Source organism: Mirounga angustirostris, unplaced genomic scaffold (genome assembly GCF_029215605.1).
Source record: "Mirounga angustirostris isolate CCGP_5_RB_7025 unplaced genomic scaffold, mMirAng1.0.hap1 SCAF_8, whole genome shotgun sequence".
NCBI classification, from domain to species: Eukaryota; Metazoa; Chordata; class Mammalia; order Carnivora; family Phocidae; genus Mirounga; species Mirounga angustirostris.
In genome coordinates, this window is record NW_026991716.1 from 87,866,912 (window position 1) to 87,886,165 (window position 19,254).

The following is a 19,254-nucleotide window of genomic DNA, read 5'->3' on the forward strand; positions in this document are numbered from 1 at the left end:
CATGGATTAAAAACGCTCCATGTAATATCCAAGTCTGAAGGCAGGCTTACTGCTTGACACTAGGGCCTTGAATGTGGCTTCCTTACTTGTGAAAGCAGCATGAAAATACTGGTGCTGGAGGCTTTGGCTTATTTGAAAGTTGTGGGCCTAGATTCAGCCAGGTAACTGGGAACTTTCTCAAGCTACCTAATTGTTTAGCAATTAGACTCAAAATACTATCAATATCATCAGGAGATGTGAACCTCAAATCACCCGTATAAAACATAGCTATGGATTGGAAGACTGGGGAGGAGGCACTGTGTGAAAGGAATAATAGAAGCCCTAGAAAGGTACCTGTAAGAATAGATGAGAGAGAGAGAAGTAGAGAAAAATGACAAAAACAAGCTTGTATTGAAAAATATCATTGAACATGAATTTTATCCTAATGAAATACATTTTATAGATCTATCTGACAGACTTTATTTTTTATTTCTTTTTTAAAAATATTTTATTTTTTTAAGTAATCTCTATACCCAACATGGGGCCTGAACCCACAACCCTGAGAGCAAGAGTGTATGTGCCACTGACTGAGCCGACCAGGTACCCCATATCTGATAAAGATTTTAAAATAAAAACTAAAGGCAAAATATCTTTTAAAATTCTATAATATTTGTAAAAAATAAAAGTATGTAGTAAAAATAGTGAAATAAAGTATGAAAAATAATGAAATAATGAACATTTTTAACGTATCATGAAAAGGTATTAAAAAGAAACCTCAATAGATAAGATATACTAAAAAGGAAGTTAAATGGGAAAAATACACTGATTAATCAGCACACAGCACAAAAAGACAAGAAAATAAACTTCTAAAAGAAGAGCTAAGAGGCATGGAAGAGGATTAGGTGATATATTCCATCATGTCTCTAGTAGGAGTTCCAGAAGAAAATGGAAGGAGGTAATATTTAAAAAGATGATAGCTGAGGATTTATTGGAATTTGTTCAGAGAGGATCCTCTCAATCATAAACAGTTACATGTAGAAAAGTCCTAGTACTTTTGGGACCGCTTAGCTCTAAGGACCCTTCTGTGATGATTTTGCCTCTTGTTATCCTATACCTGAAGTTCTCCTTCAGATTCTGTACTAATCACTTTTTAGACATAGCTACCAAGTAAACCCCTTTTAAAAAGCAGCTGTTAGCTTGCTGCTACCCTTGTTGAAATGGAATGACTGGGCGCCTGGGTGGCTCAGTTGATTGGGCGACTGCCTTCAGCTCGGGTCATGATCCTGGAGTCCTGGGATCGAGTCCCACATCGGGCTCCCTGCTCAGCAGGGAGTCCGCTTCTCCCTCTAACCCTCCTCCCTCTCATGCTCTCTGTCTCTCATTCTCTCTTTCTCAAATAAACAAAATCTTAAAAAAGAAAAGAAAAGAAAAGAAACTGAATGCCTGATCCACAGAAATCTTGTGATTCCATGGCCTGATGAGCCTATTTTGAGGTAGGTCAACTTGGAATTTATAACTAACAATGTGGGAAAGACCTCAAAAGTTTCTCTTGTCAAATTGAAATAGTATATTTAAGAACTCAGCTAGCCAGGCAGCTGGGACATCTTGGCTTTACACGAAAAAAGGTAGCTACACCTTTGGTGGCAATTTCATCCCCCACCCTACAGCTTGAAATGCAGCTGCTGACTCAATAGGAACCTTGATTCATAGAAGTTCTTCTAAATGCCTGGGCTTGGTTGCCTGACAAGTTGAAACATGATGGTGTTCACTGGGCTCCTATAGCTATCCAGCTATCAGTGCTAGCTATGCAGAACCAAAACTGGGCCAGATCATTCTTACTGGTGGGCAGAGCTCAAGGCCATTAGCTAGAACTCTAGCTATGATTCCAGCTGTTGCCAATGGCTTGGGTTTTAGTCTTTCCTTTGGAAAGCTAAAGACTGGCAGATAGCCCTCTTTTGGGCCACCAACTATCGAAACAAGCTGTGGCTCTTGATTGGCAAGTTTGGATTGCTAATGAATTCAGAATTTAGGCCTATTAACTGTTATATTGTTTTTTCTCATTCATAGTGTAAGTCTCAAATATTCCATGAATCTTCTCCTAACCACTCCATTGATCTCTTCCTCATACAATTCATTGTGTTTTTATAGTTCCTTTGAATATTTCTTGCTTCAAGGACTCTTATATAAGCTCTGGGAGGGATCATGCCTAACTGTCTTTGCATCCCTATTCTGTCTAGTCTACCAGTAAATACTGATTGATAGATCCTGTCATATTATTTCACAGCTGAGAAAATAAAAGCTGATTTTACTTTACTAAGGGATATATTTATGCAAACTTTTTAAACTGGTGAAGGAATAGTAATTACCTTCTAAAATCATGGTTGTTACTTTAAAATTTACTCTTTGACATTTTTTTTTTACATCTACAGAAAGGTAATCTGATTGATTATTGCTCCCTCTTAATCCTACATGGAAAAACTACATGAATGTATGAAAAAGATAGGAATCAGTAGCCTTGAAATACGGTAGCATTTTCTCCAACATATTACTTAATATTTGATGTCAGAGGTTCCATTTGAATCATTCAGATTAAAATACTTATGCAAAGGGAACTTAGGGACACCTGGGTGCCTCAGTTGGTTAAGCATCTGCCTTTGGCTCAGGTCATGGTCGCGGGGTCCTGGGATAGAGCCCAGCGTCAGGCTCCCTGCTCAGCGGGGAGTCTGCTTCTCCCTCTCCTGCCTGCCGCTCCCCCTGCTTGCGTTTGCGTGCTTGCTCTCTCTCTGTCAAATAAATAAATAAAATCTTTTAAAAAAAGGGGGGTGAAGCTTATTTTTCCTTATCCTCAAAATGCAAAATATATCATTTGCTTTTCAGAAATTAAATTAAAACAAAGCAGTACCTTATTTCCGCATTTCTTGTTTTAATAGTTTATTTTCAGAAAATAGTTGTATTTGTCCTGAAGTTAATCTATAAGTTTAGATCAAATAAAACTCTTTGCATGTGTATCTCAAACTTTATATTCTTAAATATAATGACCACAGAAATTCTGTGGATTTACTTTATTGCTTATCATTGTGTTTTATTTGATTAGTGATGTATTTCATACGTCATATATTTCCTTATACAAAAATTACAAAATTTAGGTAAAACCATAATTCTACAACTATTGACAAACACTACTAACATTTTGCTCGATTTCTTTCCACTATTGATTTTATACTTTTAAAAGGTTATAGAACTTTTCAAACATAAGCAAACAGAAAAGGAAAGTGGGGGGCAATGTACCTATCACCAACCCTTGAAGATTAGAAAACTCTTCACCAATCTCATTTCATTTCAACTCTCATCAATTTTCTTGCCACCTGCATTATTTTATAGCAATTCCTAGACTTCATATCATGTCATATTTTTTCATAAGTTTATGTATAAATAGTATTTATCACTAAGAAAGGGACTAAAGTTTTTTTTAAATGGCCACTCTGTCATTATCCCACAGGAAAAAAAAAATATGATTCCTAATGACATCAAGTATTCAACCAACAGTATTTATTTACACTTTTCTGATTCTGATTGCTTTATAGTATTTATTTACTCATTCATTACAATTTACTTGTTTAAATTGGGATCTAAAAATTCTCTTTAATTTGTGATCAGTTGATATATCCCAAGACCCATTTTAATCTGTAGATTCCCTTTCTTATTATGTTTTTATTCAGTTGAATTTGTGTTTAATATTGTATGTTTCTATACTCACTGACATTATTGGCGTTCATTCCCTTTTATCAGAGACATCATAAAATTCTATTTTAAACAGTGGATAGTAATTCTTTATTGTTATACCCTGATTTATTAACCATTCCCTTTTGAGGCACGTAGGCTACTTACAGTTCCAGATTATAGGTGATCTTGGGGGAATACATTTGTGTATTAGCCTATTTCTGAATTTAGAATTATTTCTTAAATAGTCTAGGTTTGACATTCCAGGGTTAAGTATTAAGGATATATTTAAGGCTCTTGCATCCTGGAATTGGTGGTCCACTTCCATTCAATAGAAAAATTTCCTTGCTTATGATCTCTGTCTTAAATCCTTTTATGTAATCCTTCTATGAAATCCTGCTATTTGACACTTTATTTTATTGTAAATGCCCTTCAAAAAAAAAAAAAAAAAAACCTCATTCTCTCTGGTTTTAGCAGAAAGAAAGAAGAGAAAGGGAAAAAAAGGAAAGAAGGAAGGAAAGAAGGGCAGTTTGGATAAAATAATAGATGGAATATTCTAACCTTTTTCTTAGAGACCTTTTTATTATTATCTGTATCCAGTTTTCTACTATCAAACACTATTGCAACTGCAATAGTATTGGAAAGACTCGTTTGCTATTTTACGTTTTTTTTGTTTGTTTGTTTTGTTTTTGCTTAACCTTTATATTCAAATTTACCTGTGAGTTATGCAAGCCTCCTTAAATACATGGTGATGATATATTGTTAAAATCTCATGAACAAATATAGAATGACCTTAATTTTTATTAACAAACATGGGGAAGTGGTCTAAATTCAGTTACTATACCTGAATTATTTGGAAAATCAAATAATCTAGAAAGAAATTGCTGTTCCCCAGTGATATTTACAGAGGGCATAAAGTCATTCCTATTAATCAATGGGTGATTTTTGTACAGGCAGGAGATCACATAGGTGTTGTGGGAGCAAGGTCATGTCACGGGTTCAGAAATATTGTGCACAATGTAATCTTTTTTTTTCTTCTATTATTATTATATAATACTGAATTACAACATCATGGGATCAGTGTTTTGATTAAACTTTTAATCGGTAGTTAGGTATTTTAACAAATTCTAAGGCACAAGTACTTTTCTTGCAGTTGAATTTGAGCACAATAATTTTTAAGGATCACATTTATAGAATAAAGATAAGAGAACAAATCAGAATGGAATTTTAATTTTAGTGGAAAAAAACACTGAGAATGACATGAGAGGTGCAGTGACACAAATTTTCTCTTCTAAATCTGACGCTTTTTGTTTACGGTTGGAATGCATTTTCATGTGATGTTTCTATAATCAGTGAGATTTTCTGGAGAGGATCGACAGGATGATTAATGTGGGAGGAGGTCTGGAGGGTTAGAGACATGTTCGCTGTTCCTCTGGCCTAGTCAGCTTGCTTCCACCGCCAGAGCCTTTGTAACTCACAATCTCCTCCACCAGGAGAACTCTGCTCAGATCCTCCCAGGGCTTTATGTCTGACTTGACTGAAATCTGGACTCAAATGTCAGGACCATGGAGAGGTTCCTCTGTCCATTTTATAAAAAAAGAGTGCCCTCCTTTCTCCCTAGTCATACTCTGATCCTCTTACTGGCTTTACCTTCACTCATTAACATTCATTCACTACCTGAAATTACATCCTCTGATTTTTTCATGCTTAGTGTCTGTCTTCTTTTTCACTTTGTCTGGCCCTATGGTACTATGAGCATCAGAACTGTCACTCGAGAATAAATATTTGTTGAATAAATTAGTAAATTTGTAATAACAAATTGTTTAATAAATTAGTAAATGAATGACTTAAGATAGAGGGCAGGATTTTGAGTTCCTTCATACCTCAAAAATTTTAACAGATAATGAATAAATCAGTATAGTTAAAACTTTACAAAACTTAATGATTAAATAGTACAGATTCAGGGAATTTTATTAGTCATGGGAACCCTGTTAGAGAATTAATTGTAAAGATATCGACACGCAACACCAATGATGACTAGCTGTTATATCAATATAAATATTTTAATTACACAAAGTTCTTTCTTACCCTGTATATTAACAATTTACCCATTTAACAAATACCAATATGTTCTAAGTATGAGCATATGATACAGATTTTGAATGTAGAGATTTAAGTAAATTTATGTTTTAATTTGACCCACTCAAAGCTAGGTTTGCTTAGTAATTCAGCATATGATGTAAATCTATTTATAAACCAAGGTATGTTCTATGGAATAAAGAGTTAAAAATCCATGTTCTGTTGGAAGATATACTGAAGATCTTGTTATAATTTATTCTCTACAGTATTTAAATGAGTGTAACAAATGCCTTCAGGTGAGACTAATGAGACTATATAGGAAAATCAGTGTTTATTTTTATTTTAACTGGGAAAGGGAATAGAAGAGGTTGAGCTAGGTGTGCCTTCCAGTTTACTTACGTGGTTTACAAGTGTTACCATTCGACTCTTCTTATTGCTCTCATATTGATTACTCTAAAGATCACTTTAATTTTAAAATTAGAAGTTTAATTTAAATTTTAAGTCATAGTTTTAAAAAATCTAGTAATAAAGAATAGATAATCAGAAGCTATAAGACGGGTTATAATACTGTCATTTTTCCCTCTTGAATCCATTGCACTTTTTATAAAATACTAACAACAAGTGTTTGTGTATAGGTCCCATTTCAACTCTGGGTTTTTGCAAAATTAATGTAAATTCTAATAATGAATATCATTTTATATTAATCCATTAAAGCAACAAGTGGGCAAGCCAGTAAAATTATAGCATAACTGTACATAGCTCAACTTACTCATACACACTTCAGCTGAAATACTTTTTTTTTAAATATTTTATTTATTTATTTGAGAGAGACAGAGATAGTGAGAGAGCTCGAGCAGGAAGGAGGGGGAGAAGCAGGCTTCCCGCGGAGCAGGGAGCCTGATGCGGGGCTTGATCCCAGGACCCTGGGATCATGACCTGAGCCGAAGGCAGAGGCTTAACCATCTGAGCCACCCAGGCGCCCCCCAGCTGAAATACTTATTAGACCTTTCCAGCTGCTTGTTTCCATTGCCATGGTGAGCACCTGAGAAATGAGACTGTCCTAAATACCTTTGTATCCTATACTTTGCCCCAGGCCTGGTGCAGAGTGAATCTTGATAATATTTTGTCAAGGAATATTTGTTATTGTTCTAAATACATTGATTCTAAAATTATTTCTAAAATTATTTGAAATTAATTAACATCCAGTTTTAAAATAAAATGATCATAATAAAACATTTTATATCATTGATTACTTACAGCTGTTATAGTATACCTATTATTTTAAAATAGATCCTGAGAATTCAATGTGCTTAATCCCTTATCCACTGAAGAACAGTTTACAGAGCAGAATTACAAGTTCACAATTCCATTAGGAAGTTTCCCTATAGTTCATAGTCATCTTAGTGCTGGTTGTTGTTTCTTGGTCCACTGGTAGTGATCCCATAGCATGTAAACTGGGAAATGAAAAAAGATTTAGCAGAAAATATATAGGTGAAATAATACCTTCAATCAGTAACAAGAAATTGTGTAAATGTTTTATAGGTTCAAGGAATAACATGAGATTTTAATACTATTTTGGGTTGTTTCTATTTTCTATTTGAAACTTTTAATATAAATTTATTTCAAAGAAGCCATTCATTCTCTTCTCTCTTTTCAAGAGATTCTTATTTGCTTGATAAATATATAATAACATGAAGTTTGAGTAATATTGTGGATTTTTCCTTGTTTTATGTATGTTTATATAACTATAAGGATTATAGAATATAATCCAATATTTTTCGCATTTGGGTGATTCTCTTGAACAGAATAAAGTGTTTTCATTTATATTATAATTTTAAAAGATATGAGTTATTTTAAAATCAGGAAATCTATATACCCAAAATGGAGAACAAAAAATGTCAGAGACACCATCTTTCAGTGCTTTGCTCATGAATAACAGATATAGTAAATTCCACTTTGAATTATTGATATGAAGATTTCAGATTATTTTTCATTGAAATTTAGTTTTCTTGAAATTATCAATGTGGGAAACACTCCTCAATTTCTGTGTACCCTATTTTTTCAAGGGAACTAAATTAATTAAACTACTACATTAGAAAACAAGTAAGTCCCGTGGAATACTGAAGGGAGAAAGGAAGATATCATAACAGTTCTAGTACAGAAATATTAATATTTATAAATCATCCAGTTGAGAGTTCACAAATCAGAACTGAATGTGAAGAACACAACACAAAACAAAAACCGTTAAATCCCCTTCAACCCTCACTACCCCCCGCAAAAAAACCATCAAACTCTAGAAATATTTTGGAGGCATGGATCTTCTGAAGAATTACCAGTTGAGAAGTTTATTTTTTATTCTGGCATTAATGGCAAGCTTGGTAGATGTAGTCAATATCGCTTGAAATTATCAGCAGGCTTACTTAAGCATTAATAAAGTAACAGCTGCGGCTTGTGTTTAATACTGCCGTCTGTGTTTAATTCTTTCTTAATTGTCCCTGTTCAGGCCTTTCATGTGTAAAAGAAATCTCCGTATTTTATAACTAAATTGCCCACTGTACACTATGTACAATGTAGTTAGTGCTTAGTTTGGTGAAAAGCAACTGAAGACATATTTCTAAAATATAAGGTTATGTTTTTGTAAAACTACAAATAGATATTAGTTTGTATACTGTATATAACATATATAATTTGAAGTTAGGTTTTCACATATTGAAACACGTAACTTTAATCTCTACATTTTTTTCTTAAACACAATCTAGTGAGTACTAACTAACATAATGGTATGAGGGAACTTCTTGTTTATTATAAAAACTGAAGCCCAGTTTATCACAGAAACATGAAATAGTTTATCGGTTTTTTAATTATTATTTTTGTTATATAAAAATAGAAATCATGCACATGGAAAATCTCACTGTTGTAAGAAGATAAACCTCAGGAATATTTTCTTCTGTAAAGAAGTTTAGGGAAGTACTGTGGAAAGAATTAGCAATAAGGATAGTTTTATGCATTAATTCAATCATTTAAAAATATTTAAGACCCAGACACTGTAGTAGGCACTGGAGATGCAGAAGTGGACAAAATGGAGAAACTCCTTACTCAAAAGAGACATACTATTGGAAGGAGACCAACAAGAAATGACATAATTTCAGGTCATGATAAGTTTTATGAAGAAACTGAAAACATGGTAAGGAGGTAAAGAATGATAGATTGAGTGGTCAGCAAGATCCCTTTGAGTGACTGTTAGAGAACAGACACATAAGAACATTTGAGTGAGTGAATAAGCCATGTAGATGTATGAGGGACAAGCTTTCCAGGCAAAAGGAAAACAAGTACAAAGCCTTGAGCCAGAAATGTGTACACGTTTAAAGATTAGCCATGTGACCAGAGTTGTTAGAACAAGAGTGATCTTCCTAAGACCAGAAGAGTGATAGGAACTGATGTTGATTAAATAATTAGGGGCCATCTCTCATAGAGCTTTGTTAGGCCAAGATTAGGTTTCATTCTATGTGTGCTAGAAGTCATTGGAGAATTCTGAGCCAGAAGTGATAATCTGGTATGTGTTTTATAAAGAACTTGTCTTTGGATGAAGAACAGACTCTAGTTGGGCAAGAATGAAAGCAGGGGACCAATGAGGAGGCCACTGCAAGCTTGCAGGTGGTGTGACTAGGTGGATAGTGATGGAGGTGGTAAGCCGTGTGTATAGAAAGCGAACTACGTTTCCCTAAAAGTGCACACAGAGGTGAAAGCATGCGTTCACAGCACTATGAAGAGTTTAGGAGAGTGTGGTGTCACTTAAAAGTAACATTAAAATTAATATCATAATTAACTAGCTTAAATGTCTTAGCTAAATCAGTTAAAATATTTACAACTTATTCAAATGCACTTACCACTATATTTTATCCATTTTCCTAAGCACATCACAACATTATGGAAATGAAAAATGTTTAGAACTGGTTTCCCATTGTTAAATTATAAGAACTTTCAGTAGCATGCATAAGATGTCTCACCAGAGCTTGTATTATAAAATAATATCATAAGGTTCTTTGAATACTAGGACTTCATAAAGAAGGTTTTCTCAACATGATCAAATTTGGAGTCATTGTGACATTCATGAAGATTATGCTTTGTTATCTAATTTTTGTATTAGGTAATTGGAAATTAGACCAATAAATGTTACCATTGTTCTATAAAACTTTAATCAAAGGATTGCTATTAGCTATATAACTCCATATAAAGAATTATTCTGATCTCCCCTAGATGAATTAGTTCACTAGAAATTACATTAATGTACAAATAAATCTTATTTCTAGAGTAAGATCAGTAAAAAAGTTTAATTTTGAAATTCTCTGAGTGATTTACTTTGAAAATTTTAGTAATTTAAATTGTATTTTAGTAAGTTGAAACTGTATTTAGCAAACATTTACCAAGGAGGTCCTTGGTGTCAGATTTTGTCCAATGCCCCAGCGATGTTAGATTGATTATTATGATTGTAAAACAATTTGGAAGAGTTACCCATAGAATGATATAATATTAAATTAAAACATATTAATAAGATAGCTGCTGGCCAGCCATCTTTGTGAAATTTCCAGGGAGGGATACTTTATGATTTTCTCAATTCAGAGCTACATGCTTTGATTGAAGGGCATATCTGCAGGTTCCCAAGTGCCTACACTCTCCATAACAAGGACAACACAATTACAATATGTATGTTCAGGTGTCTCATATTAGTTGACTTGTATGTGAAAAAATTAGAAACAATACAATATAAATATAGTTCCAATTATATGGTTAAGTTTAAAAGTGCTATAAAAATTCACTCAGGAGAAATTAATGTGTATGGATTGTTCAAAGAGGGCTACATAAGAGGAAAAGACCTAGAGATGTGTCCTATAGAATGCGTATAGTGAAGGAAAGGGAAGATTATTTTGGTCAGGGAAATATAGAAACAGTAAAGCAGAAGAAATAGTAATGAATTTGCACAGAAAAATAGTGAGAAATGAGTATGGTCAAGTCATCTTTGGAGCCATATATCCCTTAAGCTCTCACAACTCTGGATTTTCATCTGTAAAAAAGAAAATCACACTACAAATTTGGTAGAACTGTTGTGAGGATTAATGGAAGTGATATGAGCAAAGAATATGGTCTTGGCCCATAATGGACACATTTAATTTAAGCCACTTCAATGAGATTTTTTTTCCCTGCTGTTGCCACCCTCTCAATTCTGACCTTTGTCATCTCAGACTCTTTCTTCAAAACACAACACAAGTGTAACCATTTAAGCTTCACCGACCCGATCAGGTAGAAGTGAGCTCTTCTTTCTTTTGTGCTATTCATATGACACATAAAAGTTTACTTATTTATTTTTCTTTGGCTGAAATAGATTTTTTAAACAATTTTGACCATTGGCTTTTCCTAATGCAAGATTACTTTATTTCTGTATTCTTTAAAATAAAACATGAGTGGGGATAAGGAGTGCACTTGTTGTGATGAGCACCCGATGTTGAATGGAAGTGTTGAATCACTATATTGTACACCTGAAACTAGTATTACACTGTATGTTAACTGGAATTTAAATAAAAACTTAAAATCTTAAAATAAAATGAAATGCCAGTTACTAAATCTATGTTCATGAAATCATAACCTTTACCTATGGAGATAAAAAATTCTTGGATTATGCAATTTACCATCAGGCTCTTTTCTCCAATGGCTTAGTCTTTAATAGCATGGCAGTTGATGGGAAAATATCACATCTGTCATTATAAGCATCTTTAATACAGCATCTTGATTATATTTCAAAATTATTATATTATTGATAGACTTGCAATGAAGTTAGATTTTTTCATAGACAGCGCTATTATGTATAAGTAATGTTCTTTACTACAAGATAATCTGGACGTCTGATTGTTTAAATGAATTTAAAAAACATATTTAGTGTGTAATTAGAGACTACTTATTTTTGACGATTGATGTTTGATAAGTTTTGTGTGTTCTATTAATAGTAACAACTAAGTTCTAATTAATTTAATCAAAATAACATTAAATACTACTAACTGAGGATATGGTTAAAACAACCTGTTACTTTTTAAAAAAATAAATATTTTTAGAGCAGTTTTAGGTTTATAGAAAAATTGTGCAGAAAGTAGAGTTTCTATACCTTCTTCCATTCTACCCCCTGGCCCACAGTACCCCTTATTATTAACAGCTTCCATCAGTGTAGTACATTTGTTACAATTGAGCCATTATTGAGACATTAGCTAAAGTCCATAGTTTACATCAGGCTTCACTCTTTGTGTTGTACAGCTTTATGGCTTTTGATAAATGCACAGTGTCATGTACCCATTATGATTTCTTACAGAATGGTTTCACTGTCGTAAACATCTTCTCGTTCCACCTATTTGTCACTCTGCTCCCTGAGTCCTTGGGGCAGCTACAGATCTTTTTATTGCTTGTATAGTTTTGCCAAAATGTCATATAATTGGAATCATATCATATGTATGTAGCCTTTTCAGACTGGCATCTTTCACTTAGCAATATGCATTTAAAGTTCTTCCATGTCTTTTCACACCTTGATAGTTAATTTCGTTTTATTACTGGATAATGTTCTGTCATAAGAATGTACCACAGTCTGTCAATGCATTTATTTTTTCTTTGACTAAATGTCTAAAACTCTATCTTTTGTTTCAAATGACTGATTTCTTTTATCATTGAAAATATTTTACTGTGTAATGTTTTGTCTTTTTTTTCCATTTTATATTTGGAAGAGAAATTTTATTTTAGGCAATACTAAGTAAATTTTAAAATTTACTGGGCATCTGGGTGGCCCAGTCAGTTGAGTGTCCGGCTCTTGGTTTTGGCTCAGGTCATGATCTCATGAGATTGAGCCCTGTGTCGGTCATGAGATCGAGCCCTGTATCTGTCTCTGCACTCAGCGCAGAGTCTGCTTGAGATTCTCTCTCTCCCTGCCCCTCTGCCCCATTCATGCATGAGTGCGTGCTCTCTCTTTAAATCTTTAAAATTTGGTGTATGTTGGGGCACCTGGATGGCTCAGATGGTTAAGCGTCTGCCTTCGGCTCAGGTCATGACCCCAGGGTCCTGGGATCGAGTCCTGCATTGGGCTCCCTGCTCAGCAGGGAGCCTGCTTCTCCTTCTCCTCTGCTGCTCCCCCTGTTTGTGCTCTTGCTCTCTCTGTCAAATAAGTAAACAAAATCTTTAAAAAAATTAAATAAAATTTGGTGTATGTCTAGTCAGTCATATTAATACATACCTATTAAACAACTTTTTAAGAATAATGTAGTAGTTTTGTCTTAACATATGTTATTTTAATTGTTTCCTAAGTTTTGTTGACACTGATCATGAATTTTAAAATATTTTACCAATTTAAATCATATTCACTTACATGCTTTACATGTGGTAAAATTTTGCTTTTCATGTGCCTAGGATGAGGGAGGTTACAAAGGAACAAACCACCATTTCATGTTGTCCGTTTTTTACTAGAATCTTTGTTTCTTAAATGATTACTTTCTTTCCCTAACAAACTTGTTTGCTTTTTCAAACCATCTGTACTTCCTTCCCTTCTGTCTTAGAGGAATTGCTATCTCTTCCTTGTGGAAAATATTCTGTATAAACTTTTCACCTAACCCTCGAAATTCTCAGTGACTGTAATCTATTCATCTCTGTCCTTGCTTCTATATATTCCCCTTTCCATCTCTACGAACTCCTTAATAAATGAATGAATGAATGTTTCCATGATTCCATTTCTGGCTTCTGAGGTGCATATCATGGTTGGTTTTGGGTTTAGTTTCCAAAAGCTCGGTGTTTATGTCCTGGTTCCAATGCTCAATTAGCGCTATGACCATGAACAATTTTTTGACTTCTCATACATTCAGTTTCCTTACCTGAAAATGGGAATAATAGTAGGATTATGTAAGGATTAAATGTGACAATGCATGTAAAGTTCTTAGCACAGTGCCTGTTGCATAGCAGATACTTAAAGGACATTAACAATTATGATTGCTAAATTGATATTTTCTTTGATTTATGAATATGAAATATGATGATATCCTCTCCAGGGCCCTAAAGACCTGTTTTTTTTCCCCCTCCTACTTTTTAGAGAAATGTTTTTCTCTCTCCACTGCTACTCAAAGATACTCTATTCAGGCATCTGACTGCTCCCTCTTCCCCATATACACCCAACAAACAGATGCTCACACACACACATACCCAGAATAATATTGTCAACAAAGTTAGCTTCTTCGAGAATTTCTTTTTTTAAATTCTCCAACAGTCCTTGCGGTAGGAAACTGTGGAGGCCCAATTTCGTTATTTTGTACACTTTTCTGTAGCTCACTACAAGGAGCACTTCTTATTTATTCTCTGAAATCCCAGTGTGTTTATGAAAATAAAAGGAATGTAGAAATATAGTTTCCTGTCATATATGGGAATAGATGCCTTTATTATTTTAAAACATTATAATTATTTCTTTCAATATATTGGAGTTGAAGTTCATCCTGACAGATGGTTATAACATGATGAGTGAAGAGCATTAGTAATTTAACATATTTAAGCTACCGTGGAAAATTAGCAACTTTGTGAAAATTGAAAAACTCATTTCCTGATGCGATTTAGGCAAAGCTGCAAGGACTTTCATTAAATAATAGAAAACAAATTAGAGGGATAGAAACAGAACTCAGGGGCAGTAAACACAATCACATTAAAAGTTGATTTTCAAAATGTTAACTATTTAAAGACTAAAATCTTTGAACTGTACTTTATAGTTTTATAACCAGGAAAACATGTTTCTTGATTATCACCTAAATAATTTGAAGTAGATATTATTATTATTACTATTTAGAATCTGACCAAGGTATTTAGGAAGTAATAACTGATATTAAGTGTTTTTTTAAGTTTAGATTCAAAATAATTATAAGATCCCATAGCATAATAATTCAGGTACTGAATGTACAATAGTTTCTTCAGTTTTTTCATTCTGTGCGCTTTTTTTCTTTCTCTATTATGGCAATAAATTCTGGTTTGCTAATCTAGAAGGACAAAGAAATGAGTAGCAGAAAAAGCAGATGCTTTAATTGAGTCAAGAATGCTTTAAATGTTAACGTAATACTTAGACAATTTTCAAGTGTAAAGTATTTGTTTTGTTTGATTTGGATATTGACTTCGTTCTTGAGACTTAAAACCAATTTTCCCCCCTTTTCTTCTGTTTCTCTCTACAGAAAGCTGACCTTGCAGTTGCCCCACTGGCTATTACCTACGTTCGAGAGAAGGTCATCGACTTTTCCAAGCCCTTTATGACACTTGGAATAAGTATTTTGTACCGCAAGCCCAATGGTACAAACCCAGGCGTCTTCTCCTTCCTGAATCCTCTCTCCCCTGATATCTGGATGTATATTCTGCTGGCTTACTTGGGTGTCAGTTGTGTGCTCTTTGTCATAGCCAGGTAACATGCTCACTTTTGTGATTTTTTTGGCAATTGTTACCTCCTTTTTCCAACTAATAATTGTCAAAAGTCACAATGATTTTACTTTTCTTTTTCTTTATCTCCCTTGGGGTACTGAAGAATAATGAACTTTGAAGAGTCACATAACTTATTAAAATATACTACGCTGCCTTTTGGGGCAGAATGCATGCTGGTTGTGTCAGTAAGCTATAGGTTTGGTAGAGTTTACTCTTTTTAATCAGCATCTAAAAGCAGTCCAAATAATTAGTCCATAAAAATTATTTCCTCATTTTGAAGATTTCTCTTGAGCCAGAGAACACAATAATGTATTTTACTAATTTGAACTAATAAATCAGTCATAAGAAAAAACCTAAGTGGTAAAATTTAAAAGGAGGCTTTTTTTAATGAGCCAGGGCTAATTAAAAATAAGCATTTTAACTATAAAAAGACTACCATTATTTTCCACATAAAATTTCTCATTTTTTTCACAAAATAAATATAATGTATAACTACAAGTATTTTTTGCTCTATCATCAAAATTAAATATTAAGTAAGAGGGTTATTTTTTTCAATGCTATTGTATAGGTTCTTCTGATAAATTTACCACTAAGGATATTTATCATTTCTTGAACATATCCTGTTCTCAATGAAGTCATGTATTTGTTACTAGCAGTAAAAAAACGCTTAGTTCATTCAGTTAAAAAGGGAATGAAATCACTTCTAGAAGTAACATAGTATTTTTGATATATGTACCTTTTTATAGTTATACACCGATTTTTTTTGATACTTACGTATAAATGCCATGCAAATTCATAATTTTCTACCTAATTGGTTTAATATTAACACATGAGTCCTTCAGATAATTATCATTTGTGTTTGGCGGAAAATTTGTATTGGAACAATGTGTACACATAGCATTTGTAGCTGAATGGTAGATCATGGTAAAATTTTTATTTGAAGTTTAGAATTTTCCCCCAAAATTGAGAATTTGGAGTATGAAGTTCATAAATTTTTAGCTCTCCAGCTTTTTCCATATCTGTGAAGATAAAACAACCTTTTCATTTTTGAACATCTTTGCATCGGTTACATATTTTTTTATAGTGACCAATATAAACCATCCTGTTTTATATGTCTTCAGATAAACAAGTTCAAGGACTACAGTTTAAATAATTCAATGGCTGGAGAACTCTACAGCCTGCCCACAGGCAGACAGAAAAATAAATACTCCAAAGTATACAAAAAGCCTTTCTTCCTGTCTGCAGGTATATCTGCTCCTTCTTAATCAAATTAATGAAAGTTCCCAGGAAGGATAAAATCAAAACTTAAGGGTAAATGTCCTGAGACCATTCTGAGGCAATTGTGTAGGCATCAATCAAGCTGAATTAAGTCTACTGTAGTTTCCAGGGGACCTTAAGTAGAGACTATTGAGTTACCTCAAATTCGTATTAGGAATTTCAGATATTACTAATTTTCTGAGCCCAAATCTTCTGAGATTACATTCAAAAGCAAATACTGAAACATCTGAATTCTTTCCCAGCTTAAAAGTACATTTGCAGATAGAGGCATGTGGTTTGGCTATGCACTCATCTAATTTTCAAAATATTTATTTAACTCTCAGTTTGATAAACCATCAAAAAAATAATAATATAACATCTGTATAATTATTGTAACCCATACTAATTTTACACAGAATAAATACTTCCATGTCATTCTTTTTGAGAATATAACATTAACTCGTGTGCCATTTTTTAGTGTCATTAAATTCTAGAGTATTACTGTTATATTTTATTATTAGTTATTAAATGAATGGACTTGAAAGTGATTCTATTTCAGCATCTTATTCAATGATGTGAAAACAGTCTCATACAGTTTCAAAAGTTAAGTATAATATCTTCATTTATGGACAAATGCTCATATATTCTACTAAATAATAAACAATGTTAGATATCCTATATTAAGTAAGAAATAATATTAGATATTTTGGTAAATAATACACAATATGAAACATATCATTTGCAGATTGTCTCTGAAATATTTTGTTCAATTCTCAGTATTAAAATAATCTTGTATAAATATTGCTAAATTTAAAAACCACACACTAAAAACTCAAGTTAAAAGAAAATTTCTTGAATAGAGTCCATTTAACTTCTAAACTGAACCTCCAAAGCTAAATAACTTTATAAAATTAAAATCTACTTTACTTCAATAAAAAAATACACTCTGATATGGTATTGAATTCTTATTACCATGAAAGAAGTTCATGACGTGCAAATGCAGACAAAATGGCCAAGTTTCAACTGCAGAACTTAATTACCTTCCTAATTTAAGTGGCATTATGATCTTTGTTATCAATTCAAAATAAATATAGTATTTTGATTTTTAACCTATGATGAGGACTGCATCTTATGTCGTATAGAGATCACTGATGAACTTATTAGCATTATTATTGATGTCAAAATAAATGTGGCATCTTCTTTATCTCTATGTATATTTTTGTCTTTATTCTCCATAATGATTACAGAAAAAAGACAAATTACATTAAAAAAATTCTCAGATATGTGTTTCATTCTCACTGAAAATCATGAAGTTCTAAAATAATACCATGCCAACAAAATTTTATAATAAATTAAGTACTGATCATAATTGTTGGAATTTATGTTTTCTAAAATTAAATTTAAAAGCAGATTGTTATTGTGATGGCTTTTAAAAATTTCCCTTCACCCTTATTGCATAAGAAAAATTACCTAACAAAGCCTTAACAAATGTTCTAAGTTTTTTTTTTTTTTTAACCAGTATTGAGAGATATGTGGTCTTATTTGTCTTGGTATGGTTTTATAAGCTATGGTTTTTTACGAACAGTTGCATTATTGTTTATAGCATAATGACATAATCAGCATGCTTATCTGAATTAGTGGAGAACTCTTACTTGACAGTAAAGATGAGCCTGAGGTTCGGCATTCTGGACATGGAATGGCCTTATCCCGGATATCCTAACCATAGCTCTTGGCTGACAGAGAAGTAGGAAGAAATCTTGTACGTGACAAACTTGCACTTAATCATATTTGTCCCTAAACCTTTTCCCTCTCTCTTTCTATTATATTTTCCTTTGATCTAGATATATTAGTACAGAGATAGCATTTAGTCATATAAAGAGTCTGGTTAGGAAATCCACCCTTTATACTCAGAAGGAGAGGTATTTTTCACCTTGCTTCAAATATTTCCTTTATTAAACAACAGATAAACTGATGCAGTAGACACTCTTTAAAAATGAATCAATTTAAATGCCCATAATGTTAGAGCTGTTTTTTTGGTTTTTTGGGTTTTTTTTGCTTTTAACAAGACCAGAGCTATTTTGAAATTCAGCATGTAAATCTTGGTCTACAGTTCTTTGTAGTTTGGTATAGAGGTGCATAACTGAGGACCAGACTTAAAAGAAGCGCATAATGCTGTACATATTTCCCTCCAACAGGATTGATGGAACCTTAGTAATAATTCACTAAGCTTATACTAATATTGCATATTTTATTCTGAGATTGACATTTTAAAATTAAATACAAATAAACTGGAGAAGAAAAGTAATATTATACCAGTTTTTTTTTTTTTTTTTAGTAAGAATACTATTACACAGAATTTTCTTAGGCTACTTAAATGAGCAAGTGAATATGATCAAATATAAGAAAAGAGGAAAAGAAGGCAAGTGATATTGACTAACCTGGCTTTCTTAGTAAAGATAAATCAAAGAATATTCAATGTGTTAAGTACATAATATTAGTTTTTCCAGGTTAAAAAGAATATAGGAGTTTCTTGTATTTTGTGGGGTTGAATTACTTTGCATAATTTTTTAGAATATTAGAGTATCATCTATTGTATTACTGGATTAGAGAGCAGGAGATGGTCTACCTAGAATCTGCTCGAGGGTTTATTAATACAGTGACCACCAGGACTGTTTTGACATACATTTTGAGACTAACATGGTCGGCGGTCACAAGATGACAAGGCTATTGTCTTACTGAAAGTTCTACTTA

The 19,254-nt window shown here is 32.9% G+C and overlaps 1 protein-coding gene across 6 annotated transcripts in view; it reads left to right on the forward strand.

Moving 5' to 3' along the window:
* Positions 1-19,254, forward strand: part of GRIK2 (glutamate ionotropic receptor kainate type subunit 2) — a 668,588-nt gene that overhangs the window by 482,470 nt on the left and 166,864 nt on the right. For all 6 annotated transcript variants that reach the window (XM_064597923.1, XM_064597922.1, XM_064597921.1 and 3 more), the window contains exon 12: positions 15,006-15,229. In XM_064597923.1, coding sequence (XP_064453993.1) covers positions 15,006-15,229 — 224 coding nt within the window. The remainder of the gene's footprint in view (positions 1-15,005; positions 15,230-19,254) is intronic.